The sequence below is a fragment of the Bradysia coprophila genome (assembly GCF_014529535.1).
Source record: "Bradysia coprophila strain Holo2 chromosome X unlocalized genomic scaffold, BU_Bcop_v1 contig_20, whole genome shotgun sequence".
In the NCBI taxonomy this organism is placed as follows: domain Eukaryota; kingdom Metazoa; phylum Arthropoda; class Insecta; order Diptera; family Sciaridae; genus Bradysia; species Bradysia coprophila.
The window spans coordinates 1,018,036-1,037,140 of NW_023503307.1; the positions used below are offsets into that span (position 1 = coordinate 1,018,036).

At 36.6% G+C, this 19,105-nt stretch overlaps 4 protein-coding genes across 4 annotated transcripts; 2 read left to right on the forward strand and 2 right to left on the reverse strand.

Moving 5' to 3' along the window:
* Positions 1-8,804: 8,804 nt before the first annotated feature.
* On the reverse strand, positions 8,805-9,838 carry LOC119068783 (ubiquitin-conjugating enzyme E2 G2). The gene is made up of 5 exons (XM_037172543.1): positions 9,674-9,838; positions 9,518-9,599; positions 9,332-9,450; positions 9,122-9,262; positions 8,805-9,040 (listed from the first exon to the last, which is right to left on the reverse strand). The coding sequence occupies exons 1-5, from the start codon at positions 9,714-9,716 to the stop codon at positions 8,922-8,924; spliced, it is 504 nt and encodes a 167-aa protein (XP_037028438.1). The 5' UTR covers positions 9,717-9,838; the 3' UTR covers positions 8,805-8,921.
* Positions 9,839-10,140: 302 nt separating this feature from the next.
* Positions 10,141-12,820, forward strand: LOC119068771. The gene is made up of 8 exons (XM_037172526.1): positions 10,141-10,848; positions 10,902-11,007; positions 11,070-11,205; positions 11,272-11,416; positions 12,010-12,086; positions 12,146-12,261; positions 12,323-12,437; positions 12,502-12,820. Exons 1-8 carry the CDS (start codon positions 10,268-10,270, stop codon positions 12,720-12,722), a joined length of 1,497 nt encoding a protein of 498 aa, XP_037028421.1. The 5' UTR covers positions 10,141-10,267; the 3' UTR covers positions 12,723-12,820.
* A 366-nt stretch (positions 12,821-13,186) lies between these two features.
* On the reverse strand, positions 13,187-14,000 carry LOC119068782 (proteasome subunit beta type-3). The gene has a single exon (XM_037172542.1). It carries the CDS (start codon positions 13,857-13,859, stop codon positions 13,242-13,244), a length of 618 nt encoding a protein of 205 aa, XP_037028437.1. The 5' UTR covers positions 13,860-14,000; the 3' UTR covers positions 13,187-13,241.
* Positions 14,001-17,705: 3,705 nt separating this feature from the next.
* LOC119068933 lies at positions 17,706-19,041 on the forward strand. Its single transcript, XM_037172798.1, has 3 exons — positions 17,706-18,397; positions 18,619-18,643; positions 18,692-19,041. Exons 1-3 carry the CDS (start codon positions 17,825-17,827, stop codon positions 19,039-19,041), a joined length of 948 nt encoding a protein of 315 aa, XP_037028693.1. The 5' UTR covers positions 17,706-17,824.
* The last annotated feature ends 64 nt before the right edge of the window (positions 19,042-19,105 follow it).

Here is a 19,105-nt window from a genome sequence, read left to right on the forward strand (position 1 = left end):
CTTAATAAGCGGTTGGTTGTGGGCATAGTTTTATGCAGAGATTGCAACTTTGCAGAAAAAAACGATTAAGCTACGATCTCCGGAAACTTGTACACAAACACTGTCGGTCTATTAGACAGGTGCATATTTACCAGCGGTGTCGATCTTAGAGACATAACTTCACACAGTGAAGGAAGAAAACGTTTTGGGCTCTTCGGCCGTACCTAATGTGGGTTTTCACGGACAATATTGAACCGATCAAAAAAAAAAAATTCAGGCAATTCTGTCGCTCAATCCTCAATGTTCACTTTTCATGCCTCATTTCACTAGTGACAAAAAGGATTTCCGTTTATCTGTTTGTCACTGGTGATAAAAAATTCACCGACAACCAATTGAATGCTGGATGACAATAGTAATTTATGCAACTAGTTGCGAAAAGTGGTAGTTTTTTTCACTAGGTGTGATGATAACCACATCGTGTGACAAAAATTACCACTCTTGCAACGTGTTGCATACAACGTTTTCTGCAACAAGCTGCGAACAATGAACTTTTGAAATCTACCTTTAACATACATTCTACTGTATGAACAAAATATGGTATTAACTAAATAGCATCAATACGAACAACACACACTCTACGGATAATAGCGGCAGAGTCAAAATGACCCAAAATTATGTCAGCTACATTTGAAGTTTTTGGACAAAATGATGTATGCGGATTCGTCATCTATGAACAAACATAGGCAAACACTTTGCCCTTACCGTCTGCTTCGAATTCCATCAATTACACATGGCATCGTAATCCTATAAGTCCCTTTGTACTTCGTACGGGGCTAAAAAGACCCTTCGATCGCCGCCCAAATCACGCATGAAAAAGTTCAGCTTTCGCAGCGCAGTTGCAGAAAAGTGAATTTTACGGCGAAATTGCATAAAATGTTGTATGTAACACATTGCGAAATTGGTTTTTTTTTTTGTCTCACGATGTGGTTATCGTCACATCTAGTGACAAAAACAACCCTATTTCGTAACTCAACGCATAAATAACTGTTTCTAAATTGAGCTATGAAAATACAAAAAAATCGACACCGCAGCTAAATCAGAACCTGTCTAAAGATGAACACAATTTCCGGAAAATTACGACTCCTGGGCTCACTACTCTGATAGAGCAGAGGAATGATGATTTCTGGGGATACACCATAATATTCTGAGGCACTTAATCCTACATTAATACAACTGTATGACAATAATGACTGATCGGTGATATGATATTTTTCAGGCACTCAATTAACGATAATTTGAGATGTAGCTATCTACCGATACTTTCTTATAATGCACTGAAAAAGTTTATTAAGTTCTTAACCCACCAGCTAGAATTCAGTATACAGTCAGCGACTTTGAAAGTGATGCAATTCGTTTCGCTGATCCATTCATACAAGCAAAAGTGCTTTTATGTCTGTCTTTAAACTGTCTTTGAGCTCAACCCTAAATTGTATAAACTATAAAAATTCGGCAAAGTCTACCACAGTTTCCTTTTTATATCAACACAGCTGAAATAGGATATTTATACAAGGTATGTCTTCATGGTAGAAAAGGGTGAGGGTGCTGTCCAAAATATTGTTACAGGTATCCATTTCCTTAAATTTTCTCGATATTTCCACATTTTTTAACCCGTCGTAGACCAGCGAAGCGAAGATAATCTTGAAGATAAACAATATAATTTATGAAATCTGTTCTCAAGTTGTGATTTAAATATTTCGTAGAATTGAGACGAAAAATCTTCAGACAAAATAATACCCGGACACAATAGCGTCATGGACAAAATATATGCTAAAAATAGACGACTACACCTGCAACAGTTTCGTATAAAATCAAAGATACATCTCATAATCAAACACAAAATTTAACGTGATGAATATAACACTCTTCGATGGAGGTCATCTAGTAAACAAAACAAGTGATGTAACCCTAAACTAATAATATGTGTTTCGATTTGATTAGCGATATCGTCACGTCGACTCTTCAATCATAGTTTTTTTTAACAAAAATGTTTGAAAATTATACGTAGCATTATGCGCACTAAACAGCTATAACAATTTGAATATAGCGCCATGTTTCAGAACTTGAGAAAATTTTGTTGCTACTGTCTAATAAATTAAAAAGGTGTTGAACAAAGCAATGTTTGAAAGGTTCAAAGTATTGCTCATTTAACGACTGATATTGTTAGGATAGAAATGTTTTGCAATTTTAGTGTTGATATACGTATACCAGGGTAAGTACTGATTGAAGGATTCGTTGATATTTTCGGGCACACAGATGTAATAGTTATTAATGCAACCACATAAAAGTGTATTAAATCATTGAATGCAACCCAGTTAGAAATGCTTTTTTAGGCATTATATTTTCACATTGTCTCAAATTATGATAAACGGTAAGTAAGGGGCTGTACTCAAATCAGCTATAAATGCGATTGCGTAGCCAAATTTTAAGCTACAAGAACGTGTGATAGCTCGTTGAACTCGTACGGACGCCTAGTTTTTTTTGAAGCTAATTTGGAGTCATTTGGATTTGAATTGTAGAACTTCAATATTTGCTGTATATATGGTTCTGCAGTCTACGACAAAAAAAAAATTTTTTTAAATTTTTTCTAGTAATAGGACTTGCGTCACGGGCGCTATGCTAACGCTCGCCCATGATTCATCTAAGCGTCATCGAGACAGCATATGATCTACATATGAAGCTGCAGATTGTAGCTCAATTATTTAACTACAAAAAAATTTTATCATTCTTCCGAGACAAAGCCGTTGTCGACAATACATTGTGTCCTAATTCCTACTAAATCATTAATGTTATTTAACCAGACATATCACAGAAAGAAAATTTTTATCATATGCAGATGAGCACAGGCTTGGGAGGGTCGGAAGATATGTACCTAAGGAGTGAATAAAAAATGTTCGAATTTCCTTTCTAAAGCAGCGTCGGATAGGCAAAAATAGGACGTTATCCTTCATTGGTTTTTGATGTTATTGAATTATAAACAAACACAATATTTCAGGTAAGCCAGGTATAAACTGGTTAGATGATGAAAACGATAAAATTATTCGATGATTTTCTTTACAATTAAGAGTGATATCGCCAGAACTTGAACCAATTTTGGTGAAAATAAATACAATGGTTCGGCGATCCAGGCAAGCTATAGCTCGTTAGAATCGTCTTTCAATTCTAAGAAATAGGGATCTTTTAGTTTTTCTGTTAATTTCCCATTTTCGGAGTGAACTCTTGAAAAGTCATAGCATGTCAAGGGGTGGTGAAAACAGTTTTTTGTGATAGCTCAAGATAGACATGTTTCTAAAAGTTGAAAATTTGTAGGAATATAGGCCTTTGGCAGACCTTCATAAAGAGTATAATCATCGGTATGGGCCGCCACCCGTTCTAGACTTATGACTCAAAATATGGTCAATGTTTGGTCAGTGCTACTGGCTTGCAACAGAATTTATCCGCGGAACTGACTATAGGGTGTTGTAGCTGGACTTACCCTCTTTCATTCCACGTATAAAAAACCCCAGATAAATTCTGTTGCAAGCCATAAAGTTAGTTGAAGTAAAATGTCGCTCCAGGAGATCCATATTTTTCAGTGTTTTCAACTTGTTTTTGGTCTTCAAACAGGCTGGAGCGATGGGAATGAAATAAACTAAATCAAAATTACATGTTCAGCTCGAAATTGTCTTGAACCGAGCGATCATTGGTCTTGAAAATGTTGCTTTCCTCCTTCTTCGTAGAAGGTGGAAAACCTCATTTCTTTTACTTCACAAAATGAACAGAAACTCAATTGCTTGCTACGAATATAGGTTTATTGTACTCTGCTTTACAATGCGCAGCGTTCGTTTACATATAAAAAACGTTATTTTACACACATTTCCATATTGTGTGACCTCTTGTGAAGCACAAATTACATCTTGAGTGACCATTTATTGACAGCCCATCGAAATTGGACGCATTTTCCAGTAGACTTTTTTATATGTGCCTAGAAAGGACGTCGACCCTAGAGGCCAAAACCACTTTCAAAAAAATTCTTCGAAGCTTGTGTGGCTGGTGAAAGGTTAGCAAAAAGCGAAAACTTGCACTTTTCTTACAAAAATTTCTCCAGTTACACGACAGTTTAGGGTCGTGTGGGGTATCATTTGAAATGTAATTTTATGTGCTTTTGGGCCAAATAGGGTCTTATGTGGTTTGGATGCATTTACAATGAAATAGAATTTGAAATGTTTAAGTCCCCATATTTCATCACATATGCATCTAAGCCCCATAAGACTCGAAAGCAGGCGTGCCGAGTATAGTATGGCGACTGTAGCCAATGCCACATACGAGGAAACTCGTATATGGCGTCGCCACATATTCTATACGAACTTTATTATTAGCTGAAAAAGTACAATTTAGTTTTTGTGAAACAAGTTTTTTTTTTAACAAAAATTTCGCCTGCGGCGCACTATAACAAAATGTTAAAGATGTCAGTGTTAACACTCTTTACGTTCTGAAGCTGTTTTTCTTTAAGACAAAAAGGATATTATCAAACTAGTCTTTCTACTAAAGTATTGATCTCGCACAGAGAAAAGTCTTTGATCTAAGTTTAGGCTTTCGAAAGAATATAAAGTTTTCAAAGATTTCGTTTTAATCTTTTGCTTTGGTAACAAACTTTCACAACTAACAAAAACTGACTTCTACAGACAAAAAATTTCAATTTCATAATCGATAAAGTTTCGAATTCTCATCTTAGACATTATATAAGTGAAGGTCAAAAATTTTTAATATTCCAAATTTCATAAACGTCAAACTAAGGCTCTCAAAAGATTAAAAAGATAACAACTAAATCTTTTGAAAGGTTCAGCATAAAAGAAGGTATGAACCTTTCGAAAGACTTAAAACGAACCTAATAAGATTTTAAATTAATCCAGGATTTTTCTCTGTGTACATAATTTCTTAAAAACAAAAAAAGCTTCTAAAAAAGTTTTACTCGCTTCGCTCGCAATTAATGTTCATTCATATAATCGTTTTATCATTTAACAAAACCTAAAAAATAGAGGTTTGTATGTCTCCATAGATTTGACCTTTTTTTAATATCCTAAATTAATACCCGAACATTTTCGCCACATACGACCAAAACTAAACTCGGCACGTCTGCTCGAAGGTACATAAAATTACCTTTCCAATGAATCCCACACTACCATGTAGATACGTTTCGTGTAACTCGAGAAATTTCTGTTAGAACAGTGTAAGTTCTCCGTCTTTTTCGGTTGTCAACTTCAACTGCACATATTTCAGTGTGGATGAATTTTAAATCCAATAGGCCCCTATTGAAAATAATAAGAAGAATTTAACGAAACTTGTGAAAAATAACATAAATAGAGAGACATTAGACCCATCGTTCAGGAAATTTTCAAATAATCAAGATTTGCTGTCAAATAGAGTAGAATCTAAAATATCAGACGGGGATATTCGTGGAGCCGTGAAATTGCTATCATCTTCTAATGAATTAGCTAAGGATAATGAAGAGACGTACAAACGCCTCCTGACTAAACATCCATTACCAAGCAGAAATATCGATATACCACCGGTCGATGATGATTTGGAATATGTTGTTGTCGAGGAGAGGCAAGTTTATTCAGCGATATTCAGTTTTCCTAATGGATCCGCTTCTGGTATCGATGGTCTATCGCCATAACATCTAAAAGACATGATTTGTAAATCGAATGGAGAAGCGAGTGTGAAACTCATATCAGCGATAACAAAGCTATCAAATTTGATGCTCTCAGGTGATGTTAATAAGGACGTATTATCGATTGTTTACGGAGCAAATCTGTGCGCATTGACAAAAGATGATGGCGGAGTAAGGCCCATTGCTGTTGGCTGTACATTTCGACGTTTGACTTCAAAAATGGCTTGTAGATCTGAATTTGGTAATGTATCACCAATTTTATTCCCGAAACAAGTAGGTGTCGCAATAAAAGGTGGTGTAGAATCAGCTGTCCATGCAGTAAGGTCATTCATGTTTCAAAATCGAGGCAAGAACAAAATCATGGTGAAGGTTGATCTGAGCAATGCTTTCAATGCGATAGAACGAGATGATCTTTTAAAGGCAATTTTGAAATCGACACCAAGATTATATCGTTTCTTTCATCAGTGTTACGCCGCCCCAACAACGTTGTTTTTTGGTGATTATAGAATCTCATCCGAAGTCGGTGTCCAACAAGGTGATCCGTCCGGTCCATTGATCTTTAGCTTAGCAATTCAACCAATATTAGAAGAAATCAAATCAGAATTGAACATCTGGTTCTTAGATGATGGAACTTTGATTGGTGAGGCAGAAACAGTTAAGAGCGATTTAATTATGATTCAACAAAAGTTCAAAACAATGGGCTTAAACATTAATTTCGATAAGTGTGAGTTATTCCAATTAAGTGATGAGGCAACAGTTGGAATGACAACGATCAATGAGCTTTTTCCTGGTATGAAAGTTGTTGGAGAGAAAGATCTTACATTACTTGGTGCACCATTGACCATGGCAGCCGTGGAGCCAGTGTTCGATAAGAAAATAGCAGAGATGGAATTGCTTTTCAGTTGCCTGAAAATTCTAAAATCTCATATGGCTTATTTCATTTTGAAACACTGTTTCGGAATCCCAAAACTTATTTATTTTCTTCGTACAACACCATTATGGAAATTTCCACAAATCATCAACAAGATTGACTTATCTTTGAAGAAAGCAATTGAGACCATTTGTAATATTAAACTAAACGATTATCAACTTTCAGTTTACTCACTGCCGTGTCATATGGGCGGTATCGGTATACGCAAAATAGCGGACATTGTGCTTCCAGCATTCCTTTCATCTGTGACATCAACTTCTTCTTTGGTCAACTCGATACTAAGTGTTACAACTTCTGACCTTGTGGAAGATGCTTTCTATGAAGAAGGAATCGCTATTTGGAATTCAATGAAAAATATCGTACCTATAAATGCAATGGCCACACAAAATCAGTGGGACAAAATTAACACTAAAAGAATAATATCGTCATTACAGTTCAAAACAGATAAACAGAATGCATTATTCAAAGCTAGCAGCGAATATGAATCAAGTTTATGGTTATCTGTTCTCCCATCAAAGAATATCGGAACATTGCTAGATGATAATACGTTCAGAATTTCAATGGCCTTACGATTGGGAGCTGATATGTGCAATGAACATACTTGTGCCAGATGTGGAAAGTTAGTTGAGAAATCCGGAATTCATGGCCTTAGCTGTTTGAAAAACATTGGAAAATATGCAAAACACAGGGAGTTAAATAATATAATTCATAGAACACTTCATTCAGCGAATGTCCCTGCAAAACTAGAGCCTGACGGGTTGTTCAGAGATGACGGAAAACGTTTAGACGGATTAACATTAATACCATGGAAACGAGGTTCCTGTCTGGCATGGGACGCAACATGCGTGGACACTTTAGCGGCATCCTATATCAACATATCAAAGGTCAAAGCTGGTAGAGCAGCGGAAAAAGCAGCGTTGAGAAAGCACAATCTTTACAAAGCTATCAAGGAAAAGAATATCATTTTATTGCCTTTCGCTGTGGAAACATTGGGGCCATGGTGTGAGGAAGCGAAATCGTTCACCGATGAGCTCGGTCGCCTGCTCGTTGCTGCAACTGGTGAAAAACGTGCCACGAAGTTTTTTAAACAAAATATTAGCATTGCTATTCAGAGGGGGAATGCGGCTAGTATCATGGGTACTTTCGAGTCAGGTCGCAACTTGGAGGAGATTTATTTTATTTTATAATTTATAATTGTATATATATATTTATTTGCTATTGAAAATATAAAACTATAAATAGGCCCCTATTCGGCTCAATAGTAAATGTGATTACGTTTCTAATAACACCCCACATGACGCTGTACGGCTCGTCTGAATGGAGACATTTTTGTAAGAAAAGTGCAAGTTTTTGGTTTTTTATCACCTTGCCACAGCCACACAAGCTTCGAAGAATTTTTTTGAAAGTGGTTTTGGCTTTTTGGGATATAAAAAAGTCCACTGGACAATGCGTCCGATTTCGATCAGTTGTTTTTCAAAAGAATCCCTCTAAACTATTCAGGTCGGTGATGGTCATGTTTCACCGTTAAAGCGCGTTGAATTTAGTTGTTGCTATTTTGAAGCGAAGTTTTGGAAAACTTGGAACCTGGAACTGTTCGGGTAAGGTTGAACTTTCTTTTAAGCAAACTTGAACCTGACGGAAATCAGGGTCCAGGAACATATTAATAGACTAAGTTACAGGACAAAATCAATTACAGTTAAACCTGAAGAACGGGTCCAACCTGATCTGTCTTTCGAACTATAATTAGAATTAATGAAGTAAAAGAGTCTGTATCATGATTCGCTTGCCGCTGGTAAAATGTTCTTTTTTTTTGAAAGCGACACCTAACACACTAACATAATGGCCAAACATTTTTTGTTCAAATTTTTATAGATTGTTTTCAATTGGAGATTCGGATGCATGATGCAATGTGCAACATCACGAAGTAAATAACACTCCCGTTTAATTGCATCACTTTATTCATTTACCCTACAAAGAATTATAGAAATATATCAGCTACATTACCTTACTTAATGTGTCTGTATCTGTGTATCCATTCTAAAAGCTACCATTTTTTGCTTTCAAGATGAAATTTTTACTTTTTGCCATAAAACCAATTAAAAAAAAATTGAAACGAAATAAATTACAGATTTGTAAGACTAACAACTAAAACGTAAAAAATATTTTGATTTGAATTTGTTTTTCCCTTTAATTAAATTGCGTGTAAATTTAAAAAAGAAAGAAATGAAATCAAAACGACAACGAAATCAATACCCGAAATTCAACACCGCATTCAACTGTCTAGATTCCGTTCTAATTTGATTATGACGGCAGACCTAATGTTTTTCTAACAATTCGTTTTGCAATTTTATTGAATTCTTCTCGTTGTTCACGCCACATAATCGCTGCATCCACATTAGCACCGGATTCGTCGTTCGGTTCTGTAAAATCATAAAAAAAATAAAATTTTAAACCGAAATTTCTCTGACCCATTTTGCTTGAATAAATTTATCCAATTTTACCAGCCAACATTGACACCACACTGAGTAGTATTTTCTCTACACTTTGTACTGGACTCCAGCGTTCCGATGACAATTCATAATTCATTGGATCATCACCTGGTGCATGAAGAATCGATATACAGACCCGTCCATCCGAGAAAACTGAAATGAAACGAGTACAATGACCGTGCCTTTACTGGACGTTCAGCCTGGTTTTCTGTTATGTCTTACTATTGGGGTGAAACATTTCGCAGGTGAATTTCATCTTCGGTGGACTTAACGGATAATCAGGTGGGAATACCAAACGCGCTGGAAATACGCCACCTTCAAAACAGGTTCCGTCAGGTCCGCTAAAAATCCACATTGGAATTTGGTTAAGTTTTATTCGAAAATCTGAAGAACGCCATGTCCACTTACGCTATTAAGGCTTCCCATTCGAAAAAGTTGTCTTCACTGATCGGACCAGCCACAATACCCTCCGGAGGATTCAATGTTAGCTCTGAAACGAGCAAGGAAATCAAATTAAAATTGACCTTGTAAATCGATGCATTTTGTCATGCAGACGATGATTACGTTTATATTCGGCCATAAGTCTTCGTAACGCTGATCCAGCCATTGTTATTTAATGTTTAATGCAAAAACAAATCGACAAGACTAACAATTTCTTAAGAAAATCAAAAACTTCTGATCTGTCATGTCATATGTGACGTAAAATACCGTGAATACCGTGCGTCGATGTTCTACCACGGTTGCCCGATGACAATGACACACACACAAGCAAACTGATGAGCAAATAATCATAAGGTAATTTCAAGGTTTACCTTGACGAGGTGCCAGTGAGTGCGTCTTGTAAATCAAAAATGTCGACAAAAGTTGCAATTGAGCAACCTGTTCAAGGGGCTGAGACCCTATTAAGCCATCAGTAGATCTTAAACTTTGTTGTAAATCTTCGATGTTCACCATTCCCTTTTGCTACAGTGTACAATCACCACAAAAGAGAAAGTCGTTGGCATATATACCCTATCGTTTCATATGACGGCTTTCGGTTGTCAAGATGCTATGTTTGTAAACATACCAAACATACGTGGTGTCGTTGAGGAACACAACACAAGTTTTCAAATATTTTATTTTTGTTTGTCATCCGATGGAAACATGAAACCTTGACTCATGACCAACATAAAAATATTCATATCCTCTGAATTGTACTTCAGTTCCGTCAACGGCTATTTATTCGGCTATGTGAAACAATTCAAAGAGTCGATCGCCTTCTATTTGCTACGATGCGGTTCCAACGACAGCAATTTGAATGGGAATGGTCAATTGCTTGGAGCTATAATTGACAACGAGTACGCCGATGGAAATGACTCCTCGAATTTCGTACAATTTGTAAACGGCTCCAAGAACATTTTATTGAATCGTGTTGTTATCAACCGAACCACAAATGTACCAATTGAGTCAGTGCAGATCATTTTGTACGACAACATGAAATGGATTGAAGCATCAGCCGATTTAGACGGTGATGTGGATACGATCAATGAGGACTGCATGATTAAATGTTTGGGTCTGTTCATTCATGACGATCGCAACAAAATTAAGTCTTTCGACAAAAACACCGCTGGCTGGAACATTAAAATAGTTCAAATTGTCGGGTTTGCTGTAATGGCAATACTGAATATGGTGAACAAATTGGCTGTGGTTAAACACATGATGGACTGGTGGCACTGTCTAAACGGCGGATTGCGTAGAAAGTAATGAAATGTTAAGATAGTATCTCTACGAACTAAAACTTATAAATTTGCAGACAAAAATTGTGGACCATCGGTTCGGATGTTTTGGCTGGGCTTGTTATATTAACATGGTTGATCTACCTGGGAAAGCCGGGACAGTATTTTATGCAATTTACCGAGGTAATTTATTCTACTCGGAGATCTATTGTCGTTGACCAAGAATTTACAAAATGATTTTCAAGTTTGTCGTCTACAACGTACGCATTCTATTGAGTTCACTGAAAGGCAGTCCAGCCGGCTTGAAACTGAATGTTGAACTAAACAATTTCTTCCTAAACTGTTTCACTTATCATGTGGATTTGTGGGCAACATTTCTCGGTAAATTGTGTGAAATTTATATTTTTCGGTTTGAATTCGTTACATGTCCCATTTCTCATTCCGCAGTACTTGTGTCACCTGCCGTTCAGTACCTCTTCATACCGCTGGCTATTATTGGTTGTTTGGGTCTGTCATTTCAATTGGCTTTATTGTCGGATTTGCTGGTGTTGATCAGCGTGCATGCTCATTGCTTCTACATCTACACAGCAGTGTAAGGAATTCTATTTTCGTAAAGTAGTTGAGGTCAATCCGCAAAGTCGGATTGACTGCCTTTGAAATGGTAGAAATTTGGACTAAAATGTGGGACGCTGAACGTATTTTGTTCATCCAACATTGACGTTAATGTAGACCAGACACTAATGTCCACTGCAACCAGCAATTTTTTTATATCTTGATCTTTCTTTAAGCAGTGCAATGGAAAGATCAACGAAATTGCAAGAAGCGAAGTGTGAAGAAGGAACAGTATCTCTAGAAGTCGGATGTTGGGCAGATTGAGATTGATCAGGTTCTTAGGGACTGTTCACAAGTGTCGTGACGTCACGTCCTAAGGGTTGTTTGAGAAAACATGACGGTTCTTGCAAATTTGGTATTATACTTTGTCTCGTGAGGAGAAGGAGGTGTAGAGAAAACTCCGTGAAATCGCGTGACGGCCAGGGCTTACTTTAGAGAATTTTAATTCTGAAAATTCCGAAAATTCTGAAAAAATTCCGAAAAAGTTCCGAAAAATTCCGGCCTGGTGACGGCCCTTAGGCAATTTTATCAATACACATGTCTAATCATTTTCGTTCTCTGATACCGTTACAGCCTGTATCACATTGAAGTTGTGGGTATATCTGCCTTATGGAGAGTATTTTTGGGCAAACGAAATAACATTCTGAAAGGTAAGAACAGACTCCTTGGACTCGACTGAACTACTACTGAAACGTAATTTGTATTTCAGACCGCATTGAGTCGCATGATTACACAAATCCTCAGCTGTATTTAGCAACAATGTTCTTTGCAACGTTGCTCTTCATTCTACCAACGGTGTTGGTGTATTACACCGTTTTTGCAGCGGTAAGATTTTGCTCTTTGCAGATTTATTCAGTTTTTTGGTTCACATTTTCTTTTCATTCAGCTAAGATTTTGTGTGTATTGCATCACTTACACCCTGGCTATGATACAACGTCAAATACTGATCTTCCCTACATACAACTACTTGAAATGGCTAACTGGTAGCTTTGTTAACGATGGTATAGACCATTTATCGCTTCTCCAATCAGTTTCATTTCACTAATTCAATCTGATCATTTTCAGATAATATCGAGATGACATGCCTTGTCAATAGAACTGCGAAAACTGCAAACGTTACGTGTCCCGTTTCGATTATTTCAATTGAAGCAAAATCTTCGATGCCTACCAGTAGATGTCCATCGAATATTAAACTCAATTCTGATTCGTTGATGTCAATCGACCAATTTCTGCTCAGCCTCATCCGCAGTGATATGTTGGGATTTATTCATCCGCAAAGGAAGTGATCCAATTCACCAATAGTTCCATGTTTTGTACAAAGAGTGTCAGACCGGATGGTCGTTTGTATTATTCGTCAATAAAGTACGAGTCTAGTTCAACTGAAGAAAAAGATTTTGATGATGTAAGTGGGCTCGTCCAAGCGAGTTGCAAGTATAAAGATGGAATGCGATGGAATGGAACGGAATTTCTCAAAGAGAGGGTCATTCAATGCAATATGCAGACGTTTATTTTGTGAAGAGTTTTCCTAAGAGTTGTCCTAGTGATTTGACAAAATTCAGAGGCGGGATCAGCTTAGGGTTCTTCGAGTCATGGTGACGGATGTGAGAGCTTTTATAATGCCAGTAGGAAGTCTAAACTACACTAAGAGTCATTTCAAACTAGTAGGTTCGCTCGCCACCTTTCAAGGATCCAGTTGCCCGCCTGCCGTACTACTTTAGTCTAAACAACAAAATGAAGACAACACTGGGCCATGTTTTCTTAAGCGTAGAAAAATGTATTCCTTTGATATTTTTGAAAGAACAAACTTAATCCATTCGAGTTTTCAATGTTTTGGCGGTGATCTTATCCTTTTCGATGATGTAGACCGTTGCACCCCATCCAGACATAGCATCCCGATCGAACGCATTTATCATCGCCTGCGAAATGCATTCAAATAAATCGTCCGGCTGCAAATCGGGCTTCCACAGCGTTTCGCACATTCCATACAGTTGTTCCGAGCAAGTTCCACTCACAACGAAATCGTCTGGTTTTTCTATGCAGCCAATCAAATCCATATTACAGATGAACGGTTCGAATGTGACCGGATGTAGTCCGGCTATGACGGGCTCGATGAAGTATGGACCGAAACGTTTCTCGTACAAGAAGCTGGACAACATGAAGCCGAATCGTTCCGGTGTCATTGGGCGATTTTCACGTACCTCGTACAAATTTTTACGGAATATCAAGCGATCCTTTACCGTTAGAATGTCTGATTGGAGACCACATAAGCCCAAGTACAGATGCGGATTGATCTCGAACACCTTTTCGAAATCGGTTGCAATTGTCTGTGCCTGGACACCGAATCTATGATCTGTGGCTATTGCAACGCAATCTTTTCCGAGCATTGCGACCACACAGCCCCCATTGTAAGAAGTGATGGACATTCCGATAGATTTTGTTACTGGTTATCGACACTGGATCACAATAAAAATCGACTTTAAATTCAAAAATGCCGAATGTATGTTGAATGAACCAACAATGATTGGACAAAAATCTTGCAAGTTTTGTAGTTGACGTTTGTAATTTAGTGTTGCCACCGTTGCCGACAATATACTAGTAGAGCCTGCGGGAAACCGGCGATGTATTCCATCCCAGCAGGTTTTTTGTTTTTAACCGTTTCGCCTATCTAAAACTTTCTCCCAGATTTTTAAATTGGACTTTCTCTGATTAGCGATGACAATGATTAAGATTGGCTCGCTCGGTATGTGTTTTTAATACATATGGTAGTACGGTGTTTCGGTGAGGTTTGAAATTAAGTTTCTCTATGTTGCCGACATTGCAATGGTGCTAGGCAAAGCAATGAATGTGCATACCAGGTATGGCCGATTCTTCAAAATCTGTCGATTTATCCAAGGCTACATATACAAAATGATATGAAAATGGGTGCGTTAATTTATAGTACATTACTGCTATAAGGTTGTATATAGCCTTATATCAGTGAGGTATTTTATCGCAGTTGGCAAACATCTCTTTTTCTAGTGATATAATTTTGCTTCCAAAACCTTTAGCCCTCTAGGGTATTTATTTTACTTTTATGTACGTCGTGTATATAGCGCACATTACACACACTGTATGGCAGGGCCTATTTTTCAAAAATGCCATTTTTAAAATTTCTAAAATTTCTTAAATTTCTAAAATATTTCTCAAATTTCTAAAATTTGAGAAATTTGAGAAATTCTGAATGTAAAACGTCAATTTCAATGATTTTTTATTGTCAAATTAGTTAAATTTGCATACTTTATTACTTTGTCATCCTAAAATTCACTATTTTTTTGTAAACACTTATAAAAACGAGTCTTCAAACTTTTTTCGGAATTGACTTGAAAAAGAGGCTGTTCTTCATTATTGATTTTTAAATCTGGACCTCGGAATAGTGCGCAAGGTAAAAAAGTTGATTTTCAGACCCACATTTCCTTTTTCCTCATTTCCACCACTTGCCATTTTTAAGCACTCGTTAGGGACCATTCTAATAGTGCACACTCTATTAATAGTGCCCTTAACTAGTGCTTAAAAATTGAAAGTTTTGTGATTACGGTCGATTTGTAAAAGATTTTTTATTTTCATTTTGTAAAATCGAACAAATTTGAATCGACCGATTTTCAGTTGAAACTTCACCGGAATAGTTTTGCGCAAGAGATGAGAACACCAATGTCTTAGCAACAAGATTTTATGTACTCCAGGATGAAAAAGTTCAGTAGGGTATCACTATTCTAGATAAAAATTACTTCCATTTGAAAATGTGGACTATTGGGTTCATTTTTTTCCTTTCCCTTTCCCTATGTGGAAATCAACTTTCGCATGGGGCAGGTAGTAAACCAGAATACATTGGAAGCTGCTACGTACTTCATTAACCCGGAAACTACTTTGTGATACTCGCAAACTCATTTGTGGCTTTTTGAGCAACTTGCGTCGGTAACTGTTTTTCGACAAGTGCAAATGTATACATCGACTTCATCTCGGATATAAAGACTCTACATTTGTCAAAAAGACAGTTACAGGAACAAGTTGCTCAAAAACACACTTGAAAGTTTGCTTTATCACAAAATTGTTACCTCAGTATCCAGAGTAACCTATACTATGCAGATATTTGACAAAATTTTCTGTCGGAGAAATATTTGTACTCTACAGAACTCTGTATCATGCGGGCGATTAGATTTATACTTGAATTAATTTGATAGGTAAATTGCTTAAAAGTATGAATCACTTCTTAAAATGGAGCTTAACACCCAGACTTGTGGCATTTTTAACCGAACTTACATACAATATAATTTCGTAAGTGGATACTTCAAAAATTTAATTTCTCGAAATATTGTAAGGAATAAAACTGGAGATTCTAAAAATAATTCACATATCCGAATCTAACTGACGATGTTTATCCCAAATACAAAGCCATCACTTCTAACTATCCTATATCCTATTGACTCATATAATTTGAACCACGCTAGTCAAAATAGCCATTCGGAAAGATGCACGTATGCTATTTTACTGACAAATGTCGTCAGGTAATGAATCATTTCCCAGTGGTGCAAGGGAGTAAAATACCTTTTTAAATTAAGTCATGTTGCATGTAAGCGTCCTGTAAGCACATTTTCACAATGAAGTAAAGTGTACTTTACCGCGTTCTGGCATGTAAATATTTTTTAGAAAGTACCTTTGAAATTACGTAAATATTTTCTTTAACATGACGCGTATGAAATTTCCAAAATTTCTAAAAAATTTCTTAAATTTCTCAAATATTTCTCAAATTTCTAAAATATTTCTAAAATTTCTCAAATTCCTCAAACATTTTTGAAAAATAGGCACTGCTGTATGCGATAAAAATCGTCATTTCTTCCGAGGTGACATAAGACCATCCCTGGGTAACCAGCGTAACATTCTAAAATGTCTTGAAATAATGTTAAAACTAATGAAGTCTTTATATGAAGCGAAAGAAGTTTAGACACAACATTCACGACGATAATTCACTAAATATTTTCCATTATCAGCTTACTAAGAAAACGACAGAGAACTTAAAAAACTGATACAAGGAGGATATCGAACAGAAAAAACGAGATCAACACCTTGAGATATTTTTGACAGTGGGAAAGTTAAATTGGTAGACCCAGAAGGTTATGTAAATGCGCAGTTAAGAGCAGATCCCTAATTCCAGGTGAATTTAGTTTCGTTACGTTGCACACTTATTGAATTCTTGTGCGTTAAGTTGCAGCTTGTGGTGAGGTGAATTCGATTTATTCGATTCCACAGGTTCCACAGATTCCATACAAACTTAGCAGGTACAACAACAAGAAAATATGATGATAGCAACGTTACAAAAAAAAATCACCTGAAAATCGAGACCCGAAAATGATCCGCTAAGGCTTTGCACTACCTTCAGTGTTTTTATACTTTTGGTATAGGGGGGATCAAGTTAACCGACCTTAAAATCCATCCATACCCAGTCCTATTTGTAGCTTGCCAGGCTTGCCAAGACTAATTTAACTTCATCATTATTTTTTTTTGAATTTGATTCAAAAGTAGTCGCGCCGCTGTTTGAACGAAGTTTCGGGCTATGCCAACGCACTTCAAGCTGCTGCCAAATAAAGTACTATTTTGTTGAAAATTTGTTCAACATTTTTTACTGTGCCAAAAATTGTTTGATACACTGTCCAGTTTCAGTACTCTATTTAAACTACCAGTCGCGCTGGAACTCGTAGACTATGGTAAACGTTTGTAGTGGCGCTAATGTTAGTCGGCACCCAGATTCGATTTGCAACAAAGGGTGCGAAGGGTACAAACTCAACATAGAAGGAGTAACCATAAATGCTTCGTGGAAAATATGTCGTCATTAAGAAGTACGTACAATAAGAATAGTACACAGATCGTGAAAAATGGATGAAAAATAGACCCATGCAAAACTTGACATAAAATGTATGAGTTATCTATCAAATATTTTGCAAGTTCGGTGTAAACCTGATGTTTACATTTATCGCAAATTGGAGCACAGCAAGGTGACCCACTAGGTCCATTAATTTTTTCATTAACGATTCACAAATTGATTCAAAATTTAAAAAGCGAATTGAACGTGTGGTATCTAGACGACGGAACTGTTTGTGACGATCCGGATATAGTGTTGAACGATTTTAAAACGATAATCAACGAATCTGAAAAGCTCGGTCTTCATATTAATCCATCCAAATGTGAATTGTTTTTCCTTTCAGAAAAAATCGACGAAGAAATTATTTCAAAATTTAATACCATCTGTCCAGAAATTTGCGTAACAACAAAGGAGGACCTGAATCTACTTGGCGCACCCCTTTTCGAAGAAGGCTTCATTAAGTTTTCTGAAAAAGTTTTGAGCAAGTTGAAGGTTATGTTCGAGCGTTTGAAACTTCTTAATTCTCATACGGCTTTATTTCTTTTAAAAAACTGTTTTGCCGTTCCGAAACTTACATATTTGCTCAGAACGTCACCAGCATGGAAATTCGAAGATTTCATATCATCTTTCGATGACGAAATTAAGGACCTTCTGGAAACAATCCTAAATATTGATATGAATGACCAACAATGGACTCAAGCCACATTGCCTATCAATTTTGGGGGCCTTGGTATAAGGAAACTACAAGACATTTCTTTGCCAGCTTTCCTTAGCTCTTCATTTGGAGTTAAAAGTCACGTCTCTCATATTCTCAATTTTCAAGATACGACTTTTATTGTTCATTTAGATGAAGCTTTGGAAAAATGGAAAAGTTTAAATGATCTTCAAGCACCTTCTATCAAGCATTTGCAAAAGAATTGGGACTTAATTAACGTTCAACGGATAATGAATGAGAACTTCAAGTTTACATTGAAAACGGACATAGCACGTTTCAAAGCTTTGCAATGTAAAGAATCAAATGCCTGGTTACATTCAATACCATCATCAAACATTGGAACAGTCATGGACAACAATACAATCCGAATTTGCATTGGCTTACGTTTAGGCTGCAATATTTGTTCAACACACACATGCATATGCGGTTCTCTGGTGTTGCCTAATGGTTTACATGGATTGAGCTGCTCAAAATGTATTGCAAAATATGAACGGCATATCATAATGAATGATATCATCCACAGATCATTATCATCATTGCATATTCCCGCTAACTTAGAACCAAGGGTTTGTCAAGAAATGACGGAAAAAGACCGGATGGTGTTACACTGACTCCATGGTTGAAAGGAAAACCACTCGTTTGGGATGCAACCTGTGTCGATACTTTCGCAGACTCATATTTATCAAAAACATCTACAAAGGCTAGACAACTTGCAGATTATGCAGCGTCTCAGAAGCACAAACATTATTCAGAACTTTTGTCTTCTAACAATTATATTCTATTAGCCTTCGCTGTTGAAACTATGGGCCCGTGGAGTGAAGAAGCATTAAATTTCGTAGACAAAATCGGCCATAAACTACAAGAGTTGACTGGAGACAAAAGATCAAAATTCTTTCTAATACAGAGAATGTCAATGGAAATACAAAGACACAACGCCGCTTGTATTATGGGCACAATTTCCCCGAATAAACCATTGGAAGAAGTTTTCTATTTATAAATATGTTAAACTTGTAATATAAAATAAAAAATAAAAAAATTATTAAATTTTCAAAAATGTTTAC